Consider the following 26175-nt stretch of genomic DNA (forward strand, 5'->3'; position numbering starts at 1 on the left):
TATATATAGTCGCGTGACTCAGATTTTCTCCTTATCTAACAACACAGCTAACAAATCGTCATAATCGCCATGAGCATGAGGTCTGCGCTGAGCCGAGTCACTGTGAGCTTGACTCGTCCGATGGAATCGACTCGGGGTGCGACTCGCTACTTCAACGATGAACAATTAATTTCAATCAATTAATTTTACAAAAAAAAAAAAAAAAAACAACCTAGCCTTTTAAAATTTTTTAAATAAAATAATTTTGTCCTTATTTAGTAGTAAACGTACACATCAAACACACAAAATAAATTATAAATAAATAAAAACCCTTGACAATTAAGTAGTAAAGTTGGAGGTTGAAATGACCACACGCAATCAGTAGTAAAGAGGCTTCTCCTAACTTCAAGTCCTGACTCGGTCGTTAATGGATATTGACTTTACTCGGGAGGACCTCAATGAATATATTTTAACAAGCGTAGTTAGGAGACTTTTTTTTAAAAAAAAAACATTAGGAGACTTCTTTTGTTTCGTAGATTTTGTTTGGTACGGTTGTTTAAACAATAGTGGAAAAATTATATTATGTTTCGGGTATATGCCATCTCTCTTACAACAAATGGGTCCCACACAGTTGTGGGAGCCAATTGTTGTGAGAGAGATGACATATACTCCTGAAACATGATATACTATCTTAACAACAACACTTTTTTACCTATACATATTTTCATAATACTTACACAACATTACTAAAAACCTCTTACTAAATGGGTTTAAAGTTTTTGTTGAGTTTTTACCAAAAAAAAAATAAAAAAAAATAATCATCAAATCAAACAATTATAAAAGTAGAATATTTTTATGTCATTTATTGCCCTAAACCTAAGTGCGCCGCCGAAATTCCACCTGGTTTTTATCCGAAAAAAATTCCACCTGGTTTCTAAAGTTTCTTGTACTGATTCGCATTCGCTTCCTCAAACCGGTTCAAACCGGTTATTAACCCGACCCAACATACCACCGCTTTAAATGCCGAAACTTCTAGTCTCTCTCTCACTCACTCATTCGCACTAAAATATATATAGTCGCCTGACTCAGATTTTCTCCTTATCTAACAACACAGCTAACAAATCGTCATAATCGCCATGAGCATGAGATCTGCGCTGAGCCGAGTCACTGTGAGCTTGACTCGTCCGATGGAATCGACTCGGGGTGCGACTCGCTACTTCAACGATGGCAAACGTATTCTCAGCGAAGAGGAGCGCGCTGCTGAGACCGTTTACATCCAGGTTGACTTCACTTAACCTTTCTTCTTTCTGTTTTCTTTCTCTCATACCTGTTTGGTTGCTCGGAAAGTGTAAGTAAATACGCAAGATATTACGAGTTTACGTCGTTTTGGACCCTAACAGATTCGTAAAGAATCACAAAAAGAAAAAGCAGTGGAAATTTTATTTCAGATGAGCTTGATTGTGATACTGTTTGGCTTGGTTTAGGTGGTGATATATATATTAAACAATCACGAAAGATAAAGGAAAGCAGTAGAAATTTTAATCTAGGTGAGCTTGATAGTGATACTGTTTGACTTGATTGGGATGAATAGATATATTATTATGTACATGTTCAGGTTTCTCAGCAACCAAACGGAGCGATTCCGTTTCTTCCTAAGGGTACATATTGAGCTAAACTCTGTTTGGAAGCTGAGAAAAAAAAAATTGTGAAAAAAGACTATAAATATTAAATGTTTTTTTTTTAATTAAAAAAAAAAAAGAAGAAGATTTAGAGTAAGATCAGATTTTATTTTCCTACGCTTTCTGAGACGTATCTATTTTTTCTTCTTCAGATTTTTGTAATTTTTTATGCTAATTTTTGGCACTCACAAACAACACTAGAATAACTAGATTCATCGTTCTATGTATTGTCTCATATTTTCCTTTCACGAAGTTTTCTCAGCTACCAAACAGTTTCAACCAATTCGTTTTTACTTCTGCAATCAACTGATTGGATGCCGAGAAAGAAAATCTGTGAAGAAAAGACAATATGAATATTTAATGCTTTTTTTTTTCCTACGCTTTCTCAGACTTATCAATTTTCCTTTTCAGATTTTTAAAAATTTTTATGCTAATTTTAGCACTCACAAGCCACATTAGAATAGTTTGATTCAGCGTTCTATATGGATTGTCTTATATTTTCCTTTCATACAGTTTTTTCAGTAGCCAAACGGTTTCAATCAATTCAGTTTTGTTTCTGCAACTAACTTTCTTTGTTGTTTGTTTAGCTTGATCGACTGACTAGTTTGTTTATTTGTGTGAAGAAAATGGAGAGGGAGAAGTTGGAGAAGATGAAGCGAAAGGCTGAGAAAGAAAAGGCAGAGAAAGGAAATGAGAGTGCTGACAAGGTATTGACCCTTCTTGCAACAAGAAAAAAAAAGTGTTATTTTCTTATTTTTGTGTTCTATGTTTGATTTGGATAAAGACTTGTTGATTAACTTATATAAGAACATGTTGTGAAGTTCGCAATGATGGGTTAGAGATTAATAGTTTATTTTCACAAAGGATCCTAAGTCAATGAGTTAAAAGAGATATTTAAATGAGAAACTTAGGGCCTTTTTCGATGTAAGTGTGCAATCTAATGAGCCTTTAGCTCTTTTGTTGGTCTAAATTCCTGATCTTAAATCGGCTCTTGAGTACACTTTAAATCCTGAGATCAACTCAACAAGCTGACTAACTGTTTTCTGATTGTAATTTCCCATCTGGACTGCAAATTTATTGGTTACTCAGTTTCTTAAAATCACAGAGTTTGTGGACAGACATGATATGCTTATTTTTCTGAATAATCCGTGCATGAGAGTAAAGAATGGTAAATTTGAAACTATATAAAGCTTGGCTTTTGTGTCCACAAATTGAAATGTTCTCCTGACCGAAGCCTAATAGTTGTTTTATGCATATAAACTGAAGTTTGTATATCCTAGTTAACCCAAAATCTAAAGCTTCATATTTGAAAGTTTTGATTTCTTTTCTTACATTCTTCTAGCAACCAAATCAAGAATAAGGATTTCAAGTGCCTAGTTATATGGAGTTGCGTTTTTATATATTTGTATGGGATGTTGGTGTGTTATGAATACTGTATATGAGTCATTGCTATTAGCCAAGTTGAGCTTGGAATGTTAGGTCATGAGAATTTTATCATATGGTTTGCCAAGAGAGGCATCTTGCAAATGCAACACAAAACTAAACAAGTAAAAGCATGGTATGAGGAGGATGATTTAAGTACCGATGACAGTAGGAAGACCTTGTTTGTATAAAAAGAGAAAACTGTTTTTTCCATCAACAATTTGTTTGGGTGAGTGTCTCTGATAACTTGTTCATGAAAACAAGAAATTCCCTTGGGCTTAGGAATGGAAAACATTGAAATGATGTTTCCAGAAACTCGTTCTTGTACCATTTTTCTCTCTCTGTGTTCATAATTCTCCATGAGTGATGGGGATTGGTGGTTGTGATGATTGCTGAATGAGGGACTCATGGTTGAGCCTCACCACTAATTACTGGGCCTTTGGGTCATTGAGGATTGGAGTTATTATTTAAAAGGGAAAGGGGTGGGTTGGGGGTTTTTTTTGTTGGGGGGGGGTTGCAGTGGTGATGGTGGGGTTCTATGCGGTGGGATTTGTAGTTGTAGGTTTGGAGGATGGGTCACAGGTTGGGGGTAGCAAAGCTATGGGTTAGGAGTTGGGGGTTTCTTGCACCATAACTGTTGCTTCCGCCATTTAATTTCTCTTTACTACGAGTCTATGCATATGCGTGTGGGTTTGAAGTAGCATCAATAGTGGTGAATGTTGATGGTTGATGCCCATGTGGGTGTGGGTTGTGAGTTTTGGTTGTCATGCAGATTGATTTGGGCTTGTGGAGGTTTGAGGGGTGTGTGTTTTGATTGGTGGTGCTATGGTGGTTGTTGGGGGCTGTCAGTGATTGGTGGATGGGTGTTTGGGGGTATTGGGCTATGGTGGCATATTAGAACAGTTGGTCTGAAGAAATTATCCCAGCTGATGGAATGGCTTTCTAAAACATGTATAGCCCATATTGCCAGCCAAAGTTCTGCAACTATTCTGCTTATCTGATGTTGTTTTTGATAATTGATTTAATAATTAACCGTAAAAGCAAACATGTCCAAGTTTCTTGAGTTCCAAAAAACATCAATCATGGCCTTCTTCTAATCCTCTTCAGTCAAGGTTCAGCCATCCTTTCCCACCACCCACTGCCAAAATAAATTTTAAGTCAAATGATGTAGACTTCTTCCATTCTATGTTCGGATAATAGTTGTTGTACCATGCAATGATAGCTGTAGCTTTTGCGATTACAGAGTCTTTTTCTTTGAACAATGCTTTAAGAAGTGGTTTGATAGTTCTTGACTTTGGTTTTCCTGTTGTGACTACCAAAATTGCTATTTTCAAGTTATAGAACATTTATGCCAAATAGTTGAATTTATGTTAGAGATCTGTCCCAATAATGTCCCATTTCCATTTTCTTATTAGCAAAAGAAAATGTCCCGTTCCCCAATCCAAAAGTTTTTGAGTGGGAAGGGGTGTCTTGTATAGGATGCCATGATTACAATGCTTGTTTTAAGTTCTACGTTGTGGCCCTTCATTAATTTATATACGTGAAAACTTATTTTTTAGATGATTTGGCATCTCACTAGATTTGGTTCCACTGAAGTCTGTTCCTGCTTTTAGGTTATTCTTGATGTGTTTCTTCCGGTGTTCCTTACATGTTTCTATTTCATAATTTGTATCATTCTCTCTTTTGCAGAAACATGAGAGCACCAATAATGGTTGAAATGTTCAATTGCACTAGCTAATTACTTCTTGCTTTGGAGATGATGATGAAGAATAAAATGTATCAAAACTTTTAACTCTTGGACAGATTTGGTCTTTGTACAAAGTATGGCTGTTGATATCTTTTTCTTTAAAAAATAATTGACATATCGGCTGTTTGTGTGCAGTACCTAATCTGTTAAGAGGTTTGTTTTCTTCCCATGGAAATGATCTTGAGTTGCGGTTGAATCTGTTGCTGCATTTGCAGTATCAGCACTTATTCATGATTTTTATTTTATTTTTTTTATGGGAAAATAATGCATATCAATCATTAGAAACCGAATTACAACAGAGAGGGGAGCTGCAAGAGCAGCTACAATCCACATTCCTCACATATAATATGCTTTACAAAGCTTGGTATGACACCTTTCCAAACCTGAGAGACACCTGACATCCTAGCTTCTTTTGCAAGATCATGGGCAACTCTGTTGCCATCCCGTTTCAGATGCTGGAATGTACACCAGGAAAAGGAAGACACAAGGTCCTCAATGATCTGAATGATGTGCCCGAACTCACCACTCACATTGCCTTCGTTAATTGCTTGAATAATGGAGAGGGCATCCGATTCAAAAAAAACTTTTGAGAGTCCCATTTCTAAAGCTGACAGCACACCTTGTAAAGCCAAAGCTCTTATTCATGTTGATGTTTCCCTTTCCTAGTTTTTAAATTCATGACATTTAAGAATGTGCAATTGTTTGTTCACACACCGTACAGAATTTATTTTTCAAATTGAAATTTTTTGTGAGTAACTATTTCAGTTCAAAAATTGAAATGTGTGTACGTTGTGTGAATCTGTGATGTGTGCAATAGGTATTAATTGAGTGATGTGTGCAATAGGTAGTGTGTAATAGACACTTTCCTTCAAGAGTAGTAAGAATAGTGTGGACTGAGTTTCTGCTAAAGATGAAATATGTCCTTAACAAGTACATGACCCAAAAGCATCTGTAATAATGGATACTTATTACCTAAATATATAGGGCCTGTCTCACCTAAATATGTAGGAAGCTGCATCCTCAGCAACCTCTTCAAATTTTTGCCTGTTTAGAGAGTGAACAGTTTATTTTACTTTTTGCTTGCTTACTTTTTCAAATACACTTTTTAACATATTTTCAATTCTATTCTCTATTTCATTTAAATATTATTTCTTCATTTATTTTTTATTATTTTTTATTATCATTTATTCTTCTTATATTAATTTCTAACGATTATATTTTTCAATAAAAAATGTTATATTCACAACATTTTTTGTAATACTTTCACAATATTTTTCCTCTCTCTTAATTCATTCTCATCAATTAGTTTTCATTTTTTTTTTCTTGTTTTTATCCTCCACACACGTGTCCAACCTATCTCTATCCCCCACCCCTTCTTTTATTTTCTTTTTCTCTCTTGCATTCAAGAACACTCGGACTCTCTCTTCCATTCCCTAGCTCTATTTGTTTTTTTTTATCTGTTGCTGCATTTGCAGTATCAGCACTTATTCATGATTTTTATTTTATTTTTTTTATGGGAAAATAATGCATATCAATCATTAGAAACCGAATTACAACAGAGAGGGGAGCTGCAAGAGCAGCTACAATCCACATTCCTCACATATAATATGCTTTACAAAGCTTGGTATGACACCTTTCCAAACCTGAGAGACACCTGACATCCTAGCTTCTTTTGCAAGATCATGGGCAACTCTGTTGCCATCCCGTTTCAGATGCTGGAATGTACACCAGGAAAAGGAAGACACAAGGTCCTCAATGATCTGAATGATGTGCCCGAACTCACCACTCACATTGCCTTCGTTAATTGCTTGAATAATGGAGAGGGCATCCGATTCAAAAAAAACTTTTGAGAGTCCCATTTCTAAAGCTGACAGCACACCTTGTAAAGCCAAAGCTCTTATTCATGTTGATGTTTCCCTTTCCTAGTTTTTAAATTCATGACATTTAAGAATGTGCAATTGTTTGTTCACACACCGTACAGAATTTATTTTTCAAATTGAAATTGTTTGTGAGTAACTATTTCAGTTCAAAAAATTGAAATGTGTGTACATTGTGTGAATCTGTGATGTGTGCAATAGGTATTAATTGTGTGATGTGTGCAATAGGCAGTGTGTAATGGAGGTGTCAAATGGGTGGATTTGGGGTGGGCATAATTGGGTTGGATATATAAAACTCATTTACCCATTAAAATCCATTTAACTAATTGCTTTTAACTCAAACCAAACCTAACCCAATTATTATGGGTAAATTTCAATTCATCTAATTACCTAATTATCAAAATTATCAAAATGTTCTTAAAGTATAAATGACCAAAGTATTTTAAAATTTTCAAAAATGATCAAAATACCTCAAAACTTTAAAATTATCAAAATAACCATGAAACTTACAAAATGATCAAAATACTTCCAAAACCTTATGTGGGCCCACTCTAAGCCAGGCCCAAAGGGCTCACGCCAAGGATACGTGAGGGGTTCGAGGATGAAAGTGCGAGGACCGACTCCCGAGGATCATATCCGAGGAGGGCCCGTCCTCGGGCATCCGAGACCTCGGAGGAACACGAGCACCACCCCACCAAAGGACTCCTTCAGTATCCGAGGAGGAGAGGGCCCAGTGCCACACGTTGGCGACGGGAGCACGGCAAAGGAGCAAGCCTTAGGCGAGCTGTCACCTCTGCATTGAATGCGCTCACCTAACTTCCTTGACCGCATTAATGGGGATGTAACCCCTTGACAGAGCAACATCGATCAGGGTGAGCCACTAGAGTACGGATAAGACCTCCAATGGGACGGACGGTCAGAGCGAAGGCCAATGGATGATCAACAGAAGGAAGAAGAGGATAGGAGGAAGAGAACTATATAAGAAAGGCGAGCAAAAAGGAGAAACGGGGAAGGACAAAGAATGGCTCTTAGGCGATGTTAGTTTGAGGAGGGAGAACCTTCTCGGACGAGGGCTGAGGAGCTACCCTCAGTTGTAAATTAGGCTTATTATCCTTCAATAAAAGAAAGGGGCTGGTATTCCGTTGCTAGTCTGTTAGGGCCTAAACCTTCGATCCATTCTCTAAAAATGTATTGTTGGGGAACTTTTACAAAAAGGAGTCCCTACACCTTAAAATTATCAAAATACCCTTTAAAACCCAAAAAATAACCAAAATACCCTTAAAATTCAAAAAAGATCAAAATACTTTCGAAACCCAAAAAATGACCAAAATACCCCTGAAACATAAAAAAAGAACCAAAATACCCCCGAAACCCAAAAAATGACCAAAATACCCCCCGAAACCTAAAAATGATCAAAATAATCTTGAAACCTAAAAAATGACCAAAATATCCCTAAAACCCAAAAAATGACCAAAATACCCTTGAAACCTAAAAATTACCAAAATACCCCCAAAACCCAAAAAATTATCAAAATACACCTGAAACATAAAAAATGACCAAAATACCCATGAAACCCAAAAAATAACTAAAATACTCCCGATACCTAAAAATTACCAAAATAATCTCGAAACCTACAAAATGAGCAAAATATCCCTAGAATCCAAAAAATGACCAAAATACCCCTGAAATCTAAAAATTACCAAAATACTTGCAAAACCCAAAAAATTAACAAAATACACCTGAAACATAAAAAATGACCAAAATACTCCTGAAATCCAAAAAATGACCAAAATACCCCCAAAACCTAAAAATGACCAAAATACCACTGGAACCCAGAAAATGACAAAAATAACCCTGAAACATAAAAAAATTACCAAAATACCGTTTAAATCCAAAAAATAACCAAAATACTCTCGAAACCTAAAAATGACCAAAATACCCCATAAACCTAAAAAATGTCCAAAATACCTTCAAAACCTAAAAAATTACTAAAATACCTTTGAAACCTAAAAAATGGCCAAAATAACCTAGAAACTTAAAAATGACCAAAATAGCCCCTAAACCTAAAAAATGATCGATATACCTTTGAAACCTAAAAATTAACTGAAATACCCCCTGAAACTTAAAAAATGACCAAAATACCCCTGAAACCTAAATACGACCAAAATAACCCCTAAACTTTAAATGATCAAAATTTCTTCGAAATCTAAAAAATGACCAAAATTCCCCGAAACCTATAAAATGAAAAAAAAGCCCATTAAACCTGTAAGTCGATAAAAATACACCATAAACCTAAAAAATTACCAAAATCCCCCGTAAAACTAAAAAATAACCAAAATACTCCCTAAACATAAAAAAATGACCAAAATACCCATAAACCTAAAAAATGACTAAGATACCCCAAACCCCTATTTTGGTAATTTTAGAGGCTTCAGCCTTCGAGTGTATTTTGTTCATCTTATAGGATTAGTTGTATGTTGGTCATTTTAGATATTTTGAGGGGTATTTTAGTCGTTTTATAGGTTTAGGGGTATTTTGGTCGTTTTAGACGTTTTAGGGTATTTTTGGAAATTTTAGAGGTTTCACGTTGTTTGTAGCCATTTTAGCGGTTTTGGATTTATTTGGGTCATTTCAAAGGTTTAGGGGTATTTTCGTCACTTTGGAGGTTTGAGGGTATTTTCGTCATTTTTTAGGTTTAAGGGGTATTTTGGTCACTTTTTAAGTTTAGGGTGTATTTTGGTCATTTTTAGGTTCCAAGGTTATTTTGGTCATTTTTAGGTTTCTAGGTTATTTTGATCAATTTTTAGGCTTTGGGGTTATTTTGGCCATTTTTTAGGTTTTGAGGGTATTTTACTCATTTTTAAGGTTTCGAGGGTATTTTGGTCATTTTTTAGGTTTTAGGATTATTTTGGTTATTTTTTAGGTTTTGGGGTTATTTTGGCCATTTTTTAAGGTTTCAGAGGTATTTTGATAATTTTTAGGTTTCTAAGGTATTTTGGTCATTTTTAGGTTTCGAGGGTATTTTGGTCATTTTTTGGGTTTTGGGGGTATTTTGGTCATTTTTTGGATTTCAGAAGTATTTTGGTTATTTTTAGGTTTCGGGGGGTATTTTGGTCATTTTTTTAGGTTTCAGGGGTATTTTGGTCATTTTTAGATTTCAGGGGTATTTTGGTCATTTTTTGGATTTTGGGGGTATTTTGGTCATTTTAGGTTTCGGGGGTATTTTGATAATTTTTTTTGGGTTTTAGGGGTATTTTAGTCATTTTTTGGGTTTCAGAGGTATTTTGGTCATTTTTTAGGTTTAGGTGTTATTTTGGTCATTTTTTAGGTTTAGGGGGTATTTTAGTAATTTTAGTAGTTTTGGGGTTGGGTAATTGGGTACCCAATTAAAACCCAATAAACATTAGTGTTAAATGGATTAATACCCATTTAACCAAACTAATAATAAGGTGGGTTTGGGTCTATTTTAAGTGGGTGGATTTGGGTTGATTTTGCCACCCCAGTGTAATGGACACTTTCCTTCAAGAATAGTAAGAATAGTGTGGACTGAGTTTCTGCTAAAGATGAAATATTTCCTTAACAAGTGCATAACCCAAAATCATCTGTAATAATGGATACTTATTACCTAAATATGTAGGGCCTGTCTCACCTAAATATGTAGGAAGCTGCTTCCTCAGCAGCCTCTTCAAATTTTTGCCTGTATAGAGAGCGAATAGTTTATTTTGCTTTTTGCTTGCTTACTTTTTCAAATATACTTTTTAACAGATTTTCAATCCCATTCTCTATTTTATTTAAATATTATTTCTTCATTTATTTTTTATTATTTTTTATCGTTATTTATTCTTCTTATATTCATTCCCAACAATTATATTTTTCAATAAAAAGTGTTATATTCACAACATTTTTCGTAATACTTTTACAATATTTTTCCTCTCTCTCAATTCATTCTCATCCATTTGTTTTTTTTTTTTCTTGTTTTTATCCTCCACACATGTGTCCAACCTATCTGCATCCCCCCACCCTTTCTTTTTCTCCTTCGCATTCAAGAACACTCCGGACTCTCTCTTCCATTCTCTAGCTCTTTTTTTTTTTTTTTTTTTTTTTTTTTTTTTTTTTACTTTTTCTATTTCTACGTGATTTTAGAACACTCTCTAGCATGATCTTTTGACTTCTATTTTTCTTTCCTCTTCAGCTCACTTCACACACACACAGCCGACATGACCTTCGTCTATTATCTTTTTTTTTTTTTTTTTTTTTTTTTTCTGTTCTGATTCACTTTGTTGTTACAATGGAGCTTGATAGGCTTTCATTCTCTTGATCTGTTGTTTTCGTTTTGATTTTAGATTTGTTGTTTTAATTAAGTTTGTATTTTTCCCAGTTCTTGATCTGTTGTTTCTATTCTGATTTTAGTTTGTGTTTGTGTTTTGATTGTGTGACCGTTTGAGAGAGAGAGAGAGAGATGAACAAAGAAGAGAGGAGGAAAGAGAAAGAATTTTTTATTATTCAGTTGGGTATATTTTTAAGATAAAATATTCTTTATATATGCTACAGAGATTGCTACAGTGCTCTCCATACCTGGAGAGATACTATAGCAAATCTAAAAAAAAAAATTGGAGATGCCACTTTGTTGGAGGGATATTTTGGAGTGAACAGTAACTTCTCTCCAAAATTTGGAGATGTCGACTCTGCTGGAAATGCTCTGAGACGCCGAGAATATTGTTTGATTCTCTTGAGGAGAATTTGGTTTTAAATCTTATTGTAAGCCAATAATAAAAATAAAATAATAATGTAGGTCTGAGTGTCAGAAGATGTCAAGTTGAGATTTGTAAAGATTTTGAAATCAAAGATTCAAATGTCCACTTGAAGGCTTGTGTGGATGGGTAGAGACTTCGCCAAGAAACTTTTTCTTTACTCAATTTATTCTCTAGCCGTCAGCATTCTATAGTTTATAAATAAAGCATTGGTCAGTCATGATTTTAATCTGGACAAGGTCAAAGATATTATTAAAATTTAAAAGTAAACTAAATTCGGAAAATGTTAACTAATATAAATAATAATACAGTATATAGATAATTAAATAAAAAAATGTTCGTTATAAAGGAAAATCTTCCATCCAATTGTTTTAAAAATTAAAATTTAATTTATTCATCACCAACAAAATTGCTGAGTAACTCCAAAAAAAATTATGGTTTTTTATTAACTAGGTGATCTATTTTGGGCTTTGGGTGTAAGCCCGGCCTTGATAGCTTGAATGGTAGCAATATTTGTATTGAAAGACTTGGCCAAGAACCCATTATCAATGCCAGTAGTGAACACAGTGGTAGGAACTGAGATGGTTCCAGCATTTGCACTTACGAATGCAGAGATGGCTATTGCAGAATTCTTCACATCACAATTGAACTGGTAGTGAACTACTCCCTTGGGAAATACAAACATGTCACCCGCTTGGAGTGACTGAGTGAAGAGCCTGTTAGTAGTGTTAACAAACCAACTTCCAGAGCACCATCAAGAAGAAACAAGAGCTCTGCCGAGCGAGGATGGGTGTGAGGTGGGTTGACAGAGCCAGCTGGGTATTGGAGAACCGCAAAGGAAATGCTCTGGCCATTGAGAGCTGGGAATTCAGCCAAGCTAGCTTTCGTAATCTTAAAAGTTGTAGGTGGATTCGCCTTTAAAAGAGTCCTCATGCTAGTGAATGTGAAGAAGTTGCTATCAACTTTGGTTACATTTGGTCGGACCAAAAAGTCTGAAGTGATATCTGCATCTCCGGTAGTCACCATATGAAGAGTAATGAAGGCTAGTACAAGAGCAAAGAAGAATTCGAGCTTGGACATGCTGATGGCCGTTGTAGAACTAAAAGTACAAATAGAACTTGATTTGATATGTTAACATATGAGGGTGAGTTCCTTGATAGTGATACTGCGGCTACAGTATGCTAATATATATAGGGAGGGATGGAAGTGGGAAACAATGAGGCTTGTGCGTACATTGTAAAGGCCAATGGGACGGCTATTGTTTTGGAAACTACAATGTTCTTGCTTGAGATAAAACTTCTACAGATTTTCAGCTGGAACTTTGTGAAGGTGTATACATGCACACGCGCGCACACACAAGAACAGAATGCTGATAGATCGGCATTTTATGTTTCAGATGTTTGTGATTACTATGCAACATGTTAAATTGATGATTCTTTAAGAATTTATACTTTAAGCAGCATTTGCTTGTCTGTTGCATTAGTTGTAGCCAAAGGAAAAAGAAAATAAAAACAAATAGGTAATGTGTACTTCACAGCCGGCCATCAGAGCAGCAAATTGGTAATCTGATACAAAAAGTTCATATACCAAACCCTATTTCTAAAAGGCCTTACTGGTGCTATTCATCAAAGGGAATCTTTATACCGGCTCTAGTCATCAAACCTACCCCATGCTTCTCTTTGTCAATTGTCATGGATGGCAGCTTTGAGCTGGGTTTCATCCATACTAACAGCATACTTCAACTAAAATTCTCCAACTGTGTGGTACATTATTTTGCTTTCTAAGGCACTAGTGGACTATATGTATAATTCCCATTCTTAAAAAAACTGCCTCTGCAGTCTCTACCTTTTGTAGTGCTAATGCTGGCATAGACGCGTATTCGGTTCCTGCCATCCTGTTTGTTTCTGACGTTGATGATAATGTCCTTGCCAAGGCATTTAAGATTGAATTTGCAAATGTTCAGGTGATCAAGGCAGGTCCTGTGGCAAAGGCAGAAACTCTCTATTTTTACTACTTTTAACTCTTTCATTTTTGGCTGAATTTGAGGAGCAATCAGAGCAATAACAAGCATTGTTACTATATGGGAAGGTATAATCCTTTGAGACTCGAAGTACTCAACAAATTGGACCTTGTCTTTAGTCATCAATCTAAGTATTAACAAGCATTGTTATCTGCAGTTGCTAGAAAATTGTTAATATATAGTCAATTAGTCATAGTAATCCAGATTTAAAGGCTTCTATTCTTATGCTTATTGGACAACTTGTGCTTTTCCCCTAAGATTAAATAAGATAAATTGAGGGATCTAAAATACAAAGAAATGCCAATTTCAGCACGTGGTGAGGTGAATGCAAATTTATGCCCTTTTATGTCACTCAAAAAACAAAAATTTGATAAAATCCATAGAAATAGATATACTTGCTTTTTTTACTTATCCAGACAACTTGTACTGGCTTTTATGTATGCTCCAGATAATTATAATTAACAAAGAGATTGAATCTTATCAAAAAAAAAAAAAACAAAGAGATTGAAGGTCCAACCTTCTATATACATGATGAACGGATAAAAATAAAACAAATTGAAATAAAACACACAAAAAAAAAAAAAAAAAAATCAACATTTTGTTTTTCAATTTTACAATGGGATATGCAGATTTGGCATATCCAGCCTTTGTCCTTGACGGTGCCATAGGAGAGCTACTGTCTATTTAAAAAAAAAAAATTGAAAGAGAATGGGATCATGAAGTTTGACGCTTTGGCTGAGCTCTTTCAGAAATATGTTTTGAAGTCTCACTTGGAGACCAAACTTGCTATAGAATGGTAAGATGATTCCAATGAAGTAAAATCTTAATAATATTTTCTTCCGTATGAAACATCAAGATCACTCACACATCATCTGTTCTTACAAGTAGGACTTTGTTCAATGACAAGTAAAGACGCCTCAAAAGTTACCGAAAATGACTTACAGGGCTATTTCTAAGAAATGTACTTGTATCTCATATGTGCAATTCTTCAATAACATGCAATGGAAACATCACTTGGAGAATATGATACATGCCTCACCCGAAAGGAAAATTTTTAAAATTGCAAAGTGAGTGCCAAAGCATCAAGTGCATTTAAAAAATACAAGTACAGATTTTTTTTTTTGAAATCAAGGACAGATTAATATATGCCTACCCAAAAAGAAAAATACCAGAGTAGAGGAATATTTGGTGCCAATAATCAGATTTATCTTTATTAGAATATATTATAACATCCTCCACTTTTGGGAATCTAACTACAAAAGAATAGCCTTCACCTCATCATTAAGTACCTTATTAAAGAAAAATTATTTACTACAGGAAGAATATAGCAAAAACAAAACAATGATCCTTCAGTAAGTAGCAAGGGTCTGCTACCTCAGGCCTTGGGTGCAACCCCAGCCTTGATTTTCTGAATGGTGCCAATATCAGTATTGAAAGACTTCGCCAAGTTCCCATCATCAATTCCAGTGGTGAAAACAGAATTAGGGACTGACACAGTTCCAGCATTTGCACTTCCAAATGCTGAAATAGCTATTGCAGAATTATTTGCATCAGTGTTGTACTGATAGTACACGAGTCCTTTTGGAAATACAAACATGTCACCAGCTTGGAGTGTCTGAGTAAAGAGCTTGTTTGTCGTGTCAACAAATCCAACTTGAAGGGAACCATTAAGGAGAAACAAGAGCTCAGCTGAGCGGGGATGGGTGTAAGGCGGGTTGACTGAACCAGCTGGGTATTGTAGAATTGCATATGAAACACTCTGGCCATTAAGAGCTGGGAATTCAGCTATGCTTGCTTTGGTTACTTTAAAAGCTGTTGGTAGGGGTGCCTGAATTAGAATCCTCATGCCAGTAAATGTGAAGAAGTTTGCTATCAACAATGGTAACATTTGGTGGGACTATAAAATCTGAGGTGATATCTGGATCCCCGGCAATTACCGAATGGAAAATAGCTAAGGAGAGGACTAGTTTGAATATCAATTCATGCTTAAATGTCATGAGGGCCATGGTAGAGAAACTGAAAGCAAAAAAGTAGAAGCTTATAGAATGTCTTAAGGATGTATTGCTTGTTACTTGGCCTTCAACAGCGGGTGGTCATTTATAGAGCAACAAGAAGCAACAAGGCATCACAATTTATGCAGGCCTATGAAGCTGGATGTGTAACTGGGAGTGGGAACTACAATGTTCTTGTTTTAACTGATATCCTCATGTGGATACCTCTATGTTGACTGCCGAGCACACCAATCTCCTTTTGGTTAACTGTCCACAAGATTCTTCCGGCTGCTATCAATAAACCAAGTCATGTTTGTCAATATGCTTTCTGGATTCTATTGCAGAGGCATCCACTTGAGAATATCAAGAAGCAAATTTAGTTAAAACAAGGACATTGTAGTTTCCAATTCCACCTCTTGTTTCATAGGCCTGTACAACTAGTAAATGCTCACATGCTTCTTGTTAAATTATAAATTACCACCTGCTGTTGAAGGCCCAAGTAACAGGTTATACATACTTTCCACATTCTATAAGCTTCTACTTTTTACTTTCAATTTCCCTACAATGGCCCTTACAACATTTAAGCATGAAAGGATATTCAAACTAGTTCTTTCCTTTGCTATTTTCCACACAGTGATCGCTGGGGATGCAGATATAACCTCAGATTTTATAGTCCCACCAAATGTTACCAACATTGATAGCAACTTCTTCACATTTACTGGCATGAGGATTCTACTTCGGGCACCCCCACCAACAGCCTTTAAAGTTTCAAAAGCAAGATTGGCAGAATTCCCAGCTCTTAAATGGTCAGAGTGTTTCTCATGCAATTCTACAATTCCCAGCTGGTTCAGTCAACCCGCCTCACACCCATCCCCGCTCAGCTGAGCTCTTGTTTCTCCTTGATGGTTCCCATTAAGTTGGATTTGTTGACACCACAAACAAGCTCTTTACTCAGACACTCCAAGCTGGTGACATGTTTGTGTTTCCAAAAGGACTTGTACACTATCAATACAATAGCGATGCAAAGAATTCTGCAATAGCTGTTTCTGCATTTGGAAGTGCAAATGCTGGACTTGTGTCAGTCCCTAATACTTCACCACCGGAAATGATAATGGGATCTTGGCAAAGTCTTTCAAGACTGATATTGCCACCATTCAGAAGATTAAAGCTGGGTTTGCACCTAAGGCCTGAGGTCACAGACCCTTGCTACCTTTTATAGAATCACTATTTAATTAGTTTGTACTCTATTCTTTCTATAGTGAATGAATATTCATTAATAAGTCCTTTGATGATGGGGTGAAGTCTATCCTTCGTAGTTGGCTTGCAAAAATGGAGGATGCTATCATATCTTCCAAAAAACAGAGAATCTGAAAAGTTGTCACATAATCCTTTACTCTTATATTTTTCTTTCTGGATAGGCATTAATCTGTATTTGTATTTTTTTATTGCACTTGATGCTTTGGCACTCTATTTTTTAATTTGAAAAAACTCTTGGAAAGTGTCCTTGCAATAACTTTTAAAACATCTTTACTATTCTCATTAGAGAAAAATATATTAATTGCAAATTGATGGCAGTGTGAGTGTTTCTGATGTTGCATATCAAAAAAATTAAAATTAAGACTTTACTTCATGAGAATCATCTTTTAATTTTGTAGCTTGTTTGGGCTTTATGTGAGGACTAGTTGCAGAACCATGCGATACATGGAAATAGATAAGTATTTTGTAATTATGATATAATGTATAATTTGTTCTCCCTAAAAATTAAACAATTTTTAAAATTATTTTCCATCTTTCTATCTCTAAAAATAAATCATTCTATTATTTTTGGGTTTATTCAATTGATATTTATCCATTTTTTAGGTAGTTCATATTCTTCTAAATTATGTTTTAGTGCGTTATGTTTTCCCTTTTTTTTTTTCAACTAAACTTTTTAAGTTTCAAATATATTATTCCAATTTCTCATTCTCTTAAAGGATATTATCATGACAATTAAAACTCATCATAAAATTACTTGATATTACTCAAATAACCGATAGGCACATTCAAATACATAGCCAAGATTGTATTTTGATATAAATTCAAATTCTCACTTTAAAAATGACTAAGTAATAACTCAAACAAAAATTAAATCAAAACAATAAGAGGGAGAGAGATGATTTATGATAGGGAACTCAATTCAATTGGTCTTCTTCATACTTTATCCAAATTCAATTTCTTCAAATAGCTAGCCAAGAATACATCTTCTTGGATTTTCTCAAATCCAATTGGTCTTCATGGATTTTGAGGCAAAGTCTTCCAACAAAGGCATCCCATAATAATATCTAAATTTTGTTACAATACAAAACCAAAAAAAAGTAACATATCTTGTACTAAGTTATGCATCAATATTCATATTACAACTAATATGTATGTACAATTATGTTATGAATATACGAAGGGAATACTTTATCCATAATGGTGAATCCAAAGTGGTGAATACATCTACAATTTACTCGAAATTGAATATACATTTCTATTTGAGGCACAACATTTTAAACATTGCTTAACGACCACATAAACTATAGCAGCCAGATCCCACTGCAATTCTTTTACTATATTCTTCATCATAGCTTTGAGATTTTTTTAGTTGGTTTATGGGAACCAATGTTGTTGGCACTTGAGATCTTCAATGGCACATCACCAACAAAATTAATCGGAAAAACCTAAAGAATATGAGGGAGATAAAAAAAAAAAAAACTACTAATTTGATGTGTGTGTGTGTGTATAATTTTTTTTTTTATGTGATAAAAAAGTATTTTTTAGTTAATTAGTCATATGGTTGAATCTTAAGAGGGGAACCTAAGAAACAGCACCTAAGGTACTGTATCTAAGTTTTGCCTATATATATATACACATAACAAATTAGTATTTTTTTTTTTAATACTAATTGGGTGGCAATTGAACGGTTTTCATAGCTGCTTGATTGGGGAGAAGGAGAGTCATAGACTTGAAGAGAGCTTGAACTATTATCAGATTGAGTTTGATGGAATAGTAAATGGAAAGTTGAAAAGTTAGGAAACTTTAATTGAGAGAGAGAGAGAGAGAGAGAGAGAGTAGAAAATGAAATTAGATTTGGCTTGATGGAGTAATAGATGGGAAGTTGAAAAATGGTATAAAAAAAGTATGTACTAAGAAACTATTTACTTAGAAAAAAAAATCACTTCTCAATAGGACATTTATCCCTACAAAATCACTTTTTCCTTTAGATGTGGAGCTATCCATAGGAGACATGCCACATGAAATGTAAAACAAAAACATAATGAATAATTAAAGAATAATGAAAGATGATGAGAGAACAAAATTGCATAATTGTGAATGCAAAAAGAAAAATGGACAAAAAAATCAAGAAAAGTCTTTAGAGCCTAAGATCCAGAATAACATAATCTCCTGCAATTGAACATTTACTTAGTTGTTTTTCTATCACCTAATAATCATTGCAAAAAGAATAATGAAAAACTTCAATCTCTAATCCCTACAAAATCACTTTTTCCTTTAGATGTGGAGCTATCCATAGGAGACATGCCACATGAAATGTAAAACAAAAACATAATGAATAATTAAAGAATAATGAAAGATGATGAGAGAACAAAATTGCATAATTGTGAATGCAAAAAGAAAAATGGACAAAAAAATCAAGAAAAGTCTTTAGAGCCTAAGATCCAGAATAACATAATCTCCTGCAATTGAACATTTACTTAGTTGTTTTTCTATCACCTAATAATCATTGCAAAAAGAATAATGAAAAACTTCAATCTCTATAAACATTGAGGAAAATTGAGCATTCAATATTTAAAAAAAAAAAAAAAAGAATGCCACCTGTTTCTTCCTTCACCCTTTTAAGAAAGTCCTCTGTCTTGAAATTGATGCACACATCAGCCCTAAGATCCTTGCAGACAACCAATTTTTCATCACTCATTGCCAATCACAATCTAAAAATATATGAATACTTGGAAACCAAACTTATGCAAAAGTGATGTTAGACTTGCAGTAACAAACACACTTGCTCCATAGTATTTAGCTATCTGAATTGCAAACGTACCAACACTGCTTAAGCCCCATAGACTTGAAATTTTAATATTCATTAGTTTTGCATTGGAGACACCATGTTGCAACAAACAAAAATGATTGAAATTATCATTTTAAGCTTGTATCGTGCATAAATTATAAAACCATTTGTAAATTGGACCATAAATTACACTAAATAATCATAAAGGCTCAAAAATTACCAAAACTAAAAAAAAAAAAATAATAATAATAAAATAAAAAAACCTACCAAATAATTGAGAGAGAGAGAGAGAGATAACCTTTTTTTGTTAGGGAAAACTATGCATAAAATGAAAGGGAAAAAAAATGATAAATATACAATAAGAGAGTGAGAATAAGAAAAGACAAAGTAAAAGAAGATAAAGAGAAAGATGAAAAATGATATTAAAGTAGAGGGTAGTAGAAAGATATAAAGGTAAGAGAAGGAGAAAGGTTTAAGAAAGTGTAAATATTAAAAAAAAAAAAAAGTGAATGAGTAATGTTAAAAAAATTATAGGAAAATTGAAAATAAAAAAAATAATGACATAAATGCTAATGTGGCTTAACTGAAGTGTAGTAATAATAAATACTACGCTTCATCTTTTAGATATATATAAAATTAAGAACATTTTACTAAAAAAACTTAGCCAAACTTCATGATCCTATCCTCTCTAAAAATTAATGGAACTAATGATAAACTGACACTTATGAATAATTTAAAAACAATGTAAATGATTTTCCAAAACCAGGAATAATGGCTTTCTTATTTTATATTATTTTTCGTATGATGCTCTTCCCAAAAACTGGCTGCAAATTCTAAGGAGTTAAAAGCTTTATTTATTTATTTTTTTTGATGAGTGACTTAAAAGCTTTATTTGTTGAACATAATTTATCGTTTATTAATGGGATGGCATACAATTCTTTTTCATGTAGATAGATCTACTAAGCATAATAATTAATGAGCCGGCTATAATTTGTAGTATTATTTTAGTTATGTTAACATATCAAATCAAGTTCTATTTTTTACTTTCAATTCGTCCATGGATTCTTCTTTGCTCTTGTACTAGCCTTCACTACTCTTCAGTCTTCATATGGTGATTGCTGGAGATGCAGATATCACCTCAGACTTTTTAGTCCACCAAATGTAACCAAAGTTGATTGCAACTTCTTCACATTCACTGGCATGAGGGCTCTTTAAAAAGCAAATCCACCTACAACTTTTAATGTTACAGCTTACAAAAGCTAGCTTGGCTGAATTTCCAGCTCTTAATGGCCAAAGTGTTTTCTTTGCGGCTCTCCAATACCCAGCTGGCTCTATCAACCCACCTCACAAGTCACACCCATCCTCACTCTGCGGTAGGGATGGAGCCACTATTAGACTAGGGGGAGCAATGCCCCCCATTTTTTTTTTAAAATTTTTTTTTATATATGTGTACTAATTTTAGCAATTTTGTTTAATAAAATTACATTTTGTTTCTCTTAAATAATATTATTGGTTCTTTTGAGAGTAATGCTATACTCACAAACTTTTTTATAACATTTTTACAATCTATTTTGGTAGCAAATTCTTATTGGTTCGCATATGAACCCATTACTTACATTATTTTTTTTTTTACTTACCAGTAACCACTTGTCACATCAATAAGTTATAAAAAAATTTGTAGCTCTAGCACTTTCCTCATTTTAGTGACCATAAAAAAATTTATATATCTAAAATTTAAAACAAAATATACAAACCCAAAAAAAAAGAAAAAAAAGAAAAAAGCTCAACATAAAAAATTACCAGTAGTAAAACTAAAAAAAATTAAGCTCAATTAACTAATTTTATCCAAAATAAAAAAACTCAGCCCTTTAACAAATTCTAAACAAAAATAATTTAGTTCTTACTCACATGCTAAAAAAAAGTAATAAATAAATAATAATTTCAGTAATTAAGTAGTAGTTGAGTCAGAGGTTGAAACTGTCGCACATAGCCAACTGTAAAGTCGCCCCCTAACTCAAAGTTCTGGCTCCGTCCCTGCTCTATAGAGCTCTTGTTTCTTCTTGATGGTGCTCTAGAAGTTGGGTTTGTTGATACTACTAACAATTTCTTCACTCAGACACTCCAAGCAGGTGACATGTTTGTATTTCCCAGGGGACTAGTTCACTACCATCTCAATTGTGATGCAAAGAATTCTGCAATAGCCATCTCTGCATTTGGGAGCGCAAATGCTGGAATCAACTCAGTTCCTACCACTGTATTCAATACTGGTATTGATGATGGGATCTTGGCAAAGTCTTTCAAGTTATCAAGGCCAGGCTTACACCCAAAGCCTAACATAGATCGCTAAGTTTAACAAACGCCACAATTTTTTTGGTGATGTTTAAAATATTTGGACGGAAGGTTTTCCTTTATAATGATCTTGTGACGATTTCCTATAGGTTGCATTTGTTTGTTAAGAAAAATGAATTAGCAAAATGGTTCCAAGATATTTAATTCTTGTTACCAGTTGCCAGTTGTCCCTTACACATCATTAATTTAATTTGTCACTCAATGAATTCATAGATTGGAGCTTAATTTTAAACCAAAAAATTAAAAAGCACCAATTATTGCATACTGATTTGTGTATATTGTTCATACACATCACCCCATTTCATGTGTCAAGTGTAGGCATACTTAAAAAATAAAGACAATGCAAGTCAAATTATGCATATTGTGTGTAACGGAGTATACATCAGCAAGTGCTAAAGAATGTTTTCCCAAAAAAAAAAAGTTATGTGCTTACTTTTTGGACTTGAAATCTAGGAGGAAAATCTGCGGCAAGCTGTTTGAAGGATGTGTCATTATATATTTGCATTATCTCTTGCTCGGTTAGTCTGACTCTGTCCTATGTTTGCTGATTTTCTTTTTTCCTGAAGTACAAACGAGCAAACAAGACAAAAACAAAAGCGGAGAGAACTAAATACGGCGGGCATGATCATGTTGTATTACTATTGCAAATGAAATGCATGAGATGTGTACAAATAACAAATAATCAACTTTCTAATCATAAACCAAACATGTTGTTTGGTTCTTCTTTACATTTTAGAATTAGGTGAATTTACTGACACATTCTCAGAAAAAAAAAAAAAAAAAGAAGAAGGTGAATTTACTGACAGAAATCGTTGAAACATGTGCAGCAAACCATGAACAAGGATGTGTGTTCTTTACATTTGCCAGTTTCCAAACACGTGTGTTTGATCCGGTGACTGGTGATAGAAATTGGAGTTAAGGTCAACTCTGAGTAATCATGTTTTGTGTGTATCCGTACTCAGCACTCAGCAGCGTGGACAGGTAAACATAGTTTGTTGTTGTTGATACTTGACGCTACCGGATTATGTGGATGACATATAGCCGATAGGCAAATGACAGAAAAATGGTCATGTACCACAAATTAAGAAAAAAAGAAAAAAAAGAATAATAGTCATGTCACATGTGAATCATGTGCTAAGGAAAAGAACTTTAAACAAATAGATTTGGGTCTCATTTTCTCCCATTTATTAGTAGGTATACAAGGATAAGATTTTATCCCCATCAAAGCCTTTGATTCCCTCCCATTTTTGGTCAAAATGTGAGACAAAGGACAATTATTTTGTTTGTGTGATTTATATAGGTGTTTAGAAGAAGGAAACAGGAAAGGAGAGAAACAAGACTAGAGTTAAGATTTAGATTCCAATACTAGTTCACCAAAAGTACTAGGCTTCTCTATTTATACATAACTATATATGTAAAAGTACAAGGCTCTTCCTTACAAACAAATACTCTATAGCCCATAATATCATTTGACACACATACCAAAATACTGCCAATGTTGAGATATGAAAACTTTTTTACAGTTACGTCGGCCAAAAAATTCAAAAAACAAGATAGATATTAGTTGAAAGTAGGAAGCAAAATGGCACAACCATAAATGTCATTTTCAATCAAACTAAAGGTCAACGAGTACCAAATATCATCCAACTGAAAATTACAAAACTAAGAATTTTGATAATGCAGAAGAAGGCATTCAATTCCAAACCATGAATTGAAAAGAATTCCTATTTGTTATTGATCCATTCCTAAAAGTTCCGTATACGACCACACTATTTTCTCAAACAAGTAATTTTTTTTTTTAACTTCACTAAAGGACTTCAGATCACTACCTACCATGAACAAATTCACTTCACAATACTCCTAACCATCAAACACCTAACAAAACCAAGGCAGAAACTTTACATGTTGGATTTCCTAATTAAAGATTAATGCTTTTATATACAGAGGATATAGCTCCTGTGCATCTTTACATTTGAAAGCCAAAGCCTTGGTACCCCATCGGGCTCACTTGACCAGGCAAATGTGGTGGCATGGTCATCGGTTGATAAGCCTGTTGCTGTTGAACAGCACTACCTGGAGGTGGAAGCCAACTCTGATTGACCGGAAGAGCAACCGGATTGTTGTCTGCAGTAATGTCATGGATGCTTGACCTCTTCCTCTCTTTCTTCACTGAATTCTGACGAAGGAAGTACTTCTGGGCATGGCTAGCCACCTGAGTCGGTGTTCTCGTCACAACCACATTCCTTGAAATGCTCCTCCAATCACCCTTTCCAAATTTCTTCAGTCCAGTTAGAAATAACCTGTAATGAAACAAATGGAAAATCAACAACCAAAAAAATAACATTCAAATATACATACATACCAATACAATCTAGCACTCATAGATCACCCCTAGCATTGCCATAACATTTCATACACAACAAAATACTAATAAATTATAATCCTATCGTGACATATATCATAGGAAAGGCCACATGAGCACAAATCAAGTTTTGGGGATCAATGGTAAAATCTTTATAAGTTGATGGAAACTACTTGATTCACTATGGAAATCACAAAATCCATTAAGACCAATAGTCTCCAAAATACTACTTCCCCCGATTTTTCAAACAGAAAATCAAGAAAATTCCCGACAAAATACAGCAAATATCTTTAAAGATTCAAAAACACATTTCTAAACAATCACAGTTTGTCTACCTAGAAAATTTCCTATTATATGTCTAAAAAATCAATCTTTTTCGGCTGAGAAAAATCTTGAGATTCAAAATCGCATTATATTCATAATTTGGCAAATTAAAACCAAAAAATCTACTCAGAAGAGTCTAAGAGAGACAAAAAGAACAGAAAAATCGAATCTTTCTCACAACTTCACAATAAAGTTTATACCTTCCATAGCAGAAAAGAAAAAACAACAAAAAACAGAGACATACAAAAACCCAAATGACAGAAAGAAAATAAAGAAAACAACAATACCAATCGCCACAATCAAAGAAAATAAAGAAAACCCAGAAAAGTTTTTTCCTTTCTTTCATTTTCTCAGCCGCCAAACTAAAAGAAAAGAGAGAATTTTGAATTTTTTTTTTACCTGTGTTCTTCTTCAGTCCAAGGAGTACCCTTTTTCCTTTCAGAGTCAGAGTGCTTAGGCTTGTTATTATGATTCGAGAAAGAGATCTGATTCTGATTACTCGGTGAGTCCCATCCACCATGTCCACCAGAGTCGGAGTCATTATCATCAGCATAACTCGGTAGTTCAACTCGACCACAATCGATCTCAAGCACATCATGTACAAGATCATCATAGTGTTCCTTCACATCTCTCGGTGACTTTCCTGGAATTTGCTCTGCAATCCTCTGCCACCTGTCTGGGACATCCTCAGGTACCATCACCAGTGCTTGCTCGAAAATCTTGTCCTCTGATCGATTCCACATCATATCTCTCTGAGAGAGAGTTTTTTCTTTTTGTTTTTTCTATGTGGGTGTGTTTGTGTTGGTGTTGTTTTCCAACTCACTTTCTTGGAGATTTCGCAGATGAGGGGTTTGGTGGGAGATTTGGAAGGGTGTAGTATTTATAATACTATTTATAAGAAATTGGGTGTGAATTGGATTTTGGGTTTTAGCTATTTTTTGGTTGAGTTGAACAGCTCATTCAGGAGAGAGAGAGAGAGAAAATAGAGTTCCAAATCAACACGTTTTTGCTTTTATTGGATCTTTTACTTTTTATTATTCTACCAACAATGATACAGTTACACTATAACTTTACAATAAATTTCACAATGGATCGAGATGGCAAGTTATTAACAATATGGTAAAATTAATAATAATTAGAAAACTCAATAATTATAAAATTTATTATGAAAATTATTGTGTATATAAAATTACTTTTTATTTTAGAAGAATGTCTTTCTCTTCTCACTCTTTACCTGAACCTCTTTTGACCTTTGTTTACTATTTTTTCCACTCAGAGCTACTAAATCTGTATTATTTGTCTATTTATTTAGATTGATCCTACTCCCATGGAGTGATACTTGGCTGACCAAAGAAAAGAGTTTGATCAGTCACACTCAAATATTGTATTTTTAGATTTTTAATTTTTTGAGCAGAAAACTTGAATATTAACAACTAATATATAAATTGAAATCATGTTTAATTATTAAAAAAAATTCATGTAATCTGATTTTATTTTAAGTTATGTTCAAAATTGAACTAGTACTTGTTTGATTGACATTACTTTTTTTTTTTTTCTTGGTTGTGCAGCCGACATAAGTTACTTTTGTAGCTTTTAGAAAATGAACTATTTTAAGATTTGTACTTTATA

At 34.1% G+C, this 26175-nt stretch overlaps 2 protein-coding genes, 1 long non-coding RNA gene and 4 pseudogenes across 4 annotated transcripts; 3 read left to right on the forward strand and 4 right to left on the reverse strand.

Moving 5' to 3' along the window:
• Nucleotides 1-1024: 1024 nt before the first annotated feature.
• On the forward strand, nucleotides 1025-5541 carry LOC112025380 (uncharacterized protein At2g27730, mitochondrial). Of its 2 annotated transcripts, none has more exons than XM_065766346.1 (3): nucleotides 1025-1259; nucleotides 2282-2365; nucleotides 5207-5541. In XM_065766346.1, exons 1-3 carry the CDS (start codon nucleotides 1116-1118, stop codon nucleotides 5231-5233), a joined length of 255 nt encoding a protein of 84 aa, XP_065622418.1. In that variant the 5' UTR covers nucleotides 1025-1115; the 3' UTR covers nucleotides 5234-5541. The 2 variants fall into 2 exon arrangements, with proteins under 2 accessions (XP_065622418.1, XP_023913817.1); XM_024058049.2 differs by lacking the exon at nucleotides 5207-5541 and adding an exon at nucleotides 4770-5002 and having other exon boundaries at nucleotides 1029-1259.
• A 6256-nt stretch (nucleotides 5542-11797) lies between these two features.
• Nucleotides 11798-12570, reverse strand: LOC112025348 (germin-like protein 9-3; annotated as a pseudogene).
• A 2225-nt stretch (nucleotides 12571-14795) lies between these two features.
• LOC136064515 (germin-like protein 9-3) lies at nucleotides 14796-15481 on the reverse strand (annotated as a pseudogene).
• Nucleotides 15482-16030: 549 nt separating this feature from the next.
• On the forward strand, nucleotides 16031-16657 carry LOC136064516 (germin-like protein 9-3; annotated as a pseudogene).
• Nucleotides 16658-20568: 3911 nt separating this feature from the next.
• On the forward strand, nucleotides 20569-22279 carry LOC112021056 (germin-like protein 9-3; annotated as a pseudogene).
• LOC136064519 (uncharacterized) lies at nucleotides 21360-22684 on the reverse strand. Its single transcript, XR_010626136.1, has 2 exons — nucleotides 22294-22684; nucleotides 21360-21718 (listed from the first exon to the last, which is right to left on the reverse strand). It is a non-coding gene; the product is annotated as an uncharacterized LOC136064519 (long non-coding RNA).
• Nucleotides 22685-23571: 887 nt separating this feature from the next.
• Nucleotides 23572-25426, reverse strand: LOC112023214 (transcription factor SRM1). Its single transcript, XM_024055831.2, has 2 exons — nucleotides 24946-25426; nucleotides 23572-24160 (listed from the first exon to the last, which is right to left on the reverse strand). The coding sequence occupies exons 1-2, from the start codon at nucleotides 25290-25292 to the stop codon at nucleotides 23827-23829; spliced, it is 681 nt and encodes a 226-aa protein (XP_023911599.1). The 5' UTR covers nucleotides 25293-25426; the 3' UTR covers nucleotides 23572-23826.
• Nucleotides 25427-26175: the final 749 nt, after the last annotated feature.

Source organism: Quercus suber, unplaced genomic scaffold (genome assembly GCF_002906115.3).
Source record: "Quercus suber isolate HL8 unplaced genomic scaffold, Cork oak 2.0 scaffold_700, whole genome shotgun sequence".
Classification (NCBI taxonomy): domain Eukaryota; kingdom Viridiplantae; phylum Streptophyta; class Magnoliopsida; order Fagales; family Fagaceae; genus Quercus; species Quercus suber.

Coding starts and splice junctions, on each gene's coding strand:
- LOC112025380 (XM_065766346.1), top strand. CDS start 1,116: ATGAGCATGAGATCTGCGCTGAGCCGAGTCACTGTGAGCTTGACTCGT. Junction 1,260..2,281: donor CTGAGACCGTTTACATCCAG/GTTGACTTCACT, acceptor ATTTGTGTGAAG/AAAATGGAGAGGGAGAAGTT. Junction 2,366..5,206: donor GAAATGAGAGTGCTGACAAG/GTATTGACCCTT, acceptor TGACACCTTTCC/AAACCTGAGAGACACCTGAC.
- LOC112023214 (XM_024055831.2), bottom strand. CDS start 25,292: ATGATGTGGAATCGATCAGAGGACAAGATTTTCGAGCAAGCACTGGTG. Junction 24,161..24,945: donor TGGACTGAAGAAGAACACAG/GTAAAAAAAAAA, acceptor GTTTCATTACAG/GTTATTTCTAACTGGACTGA.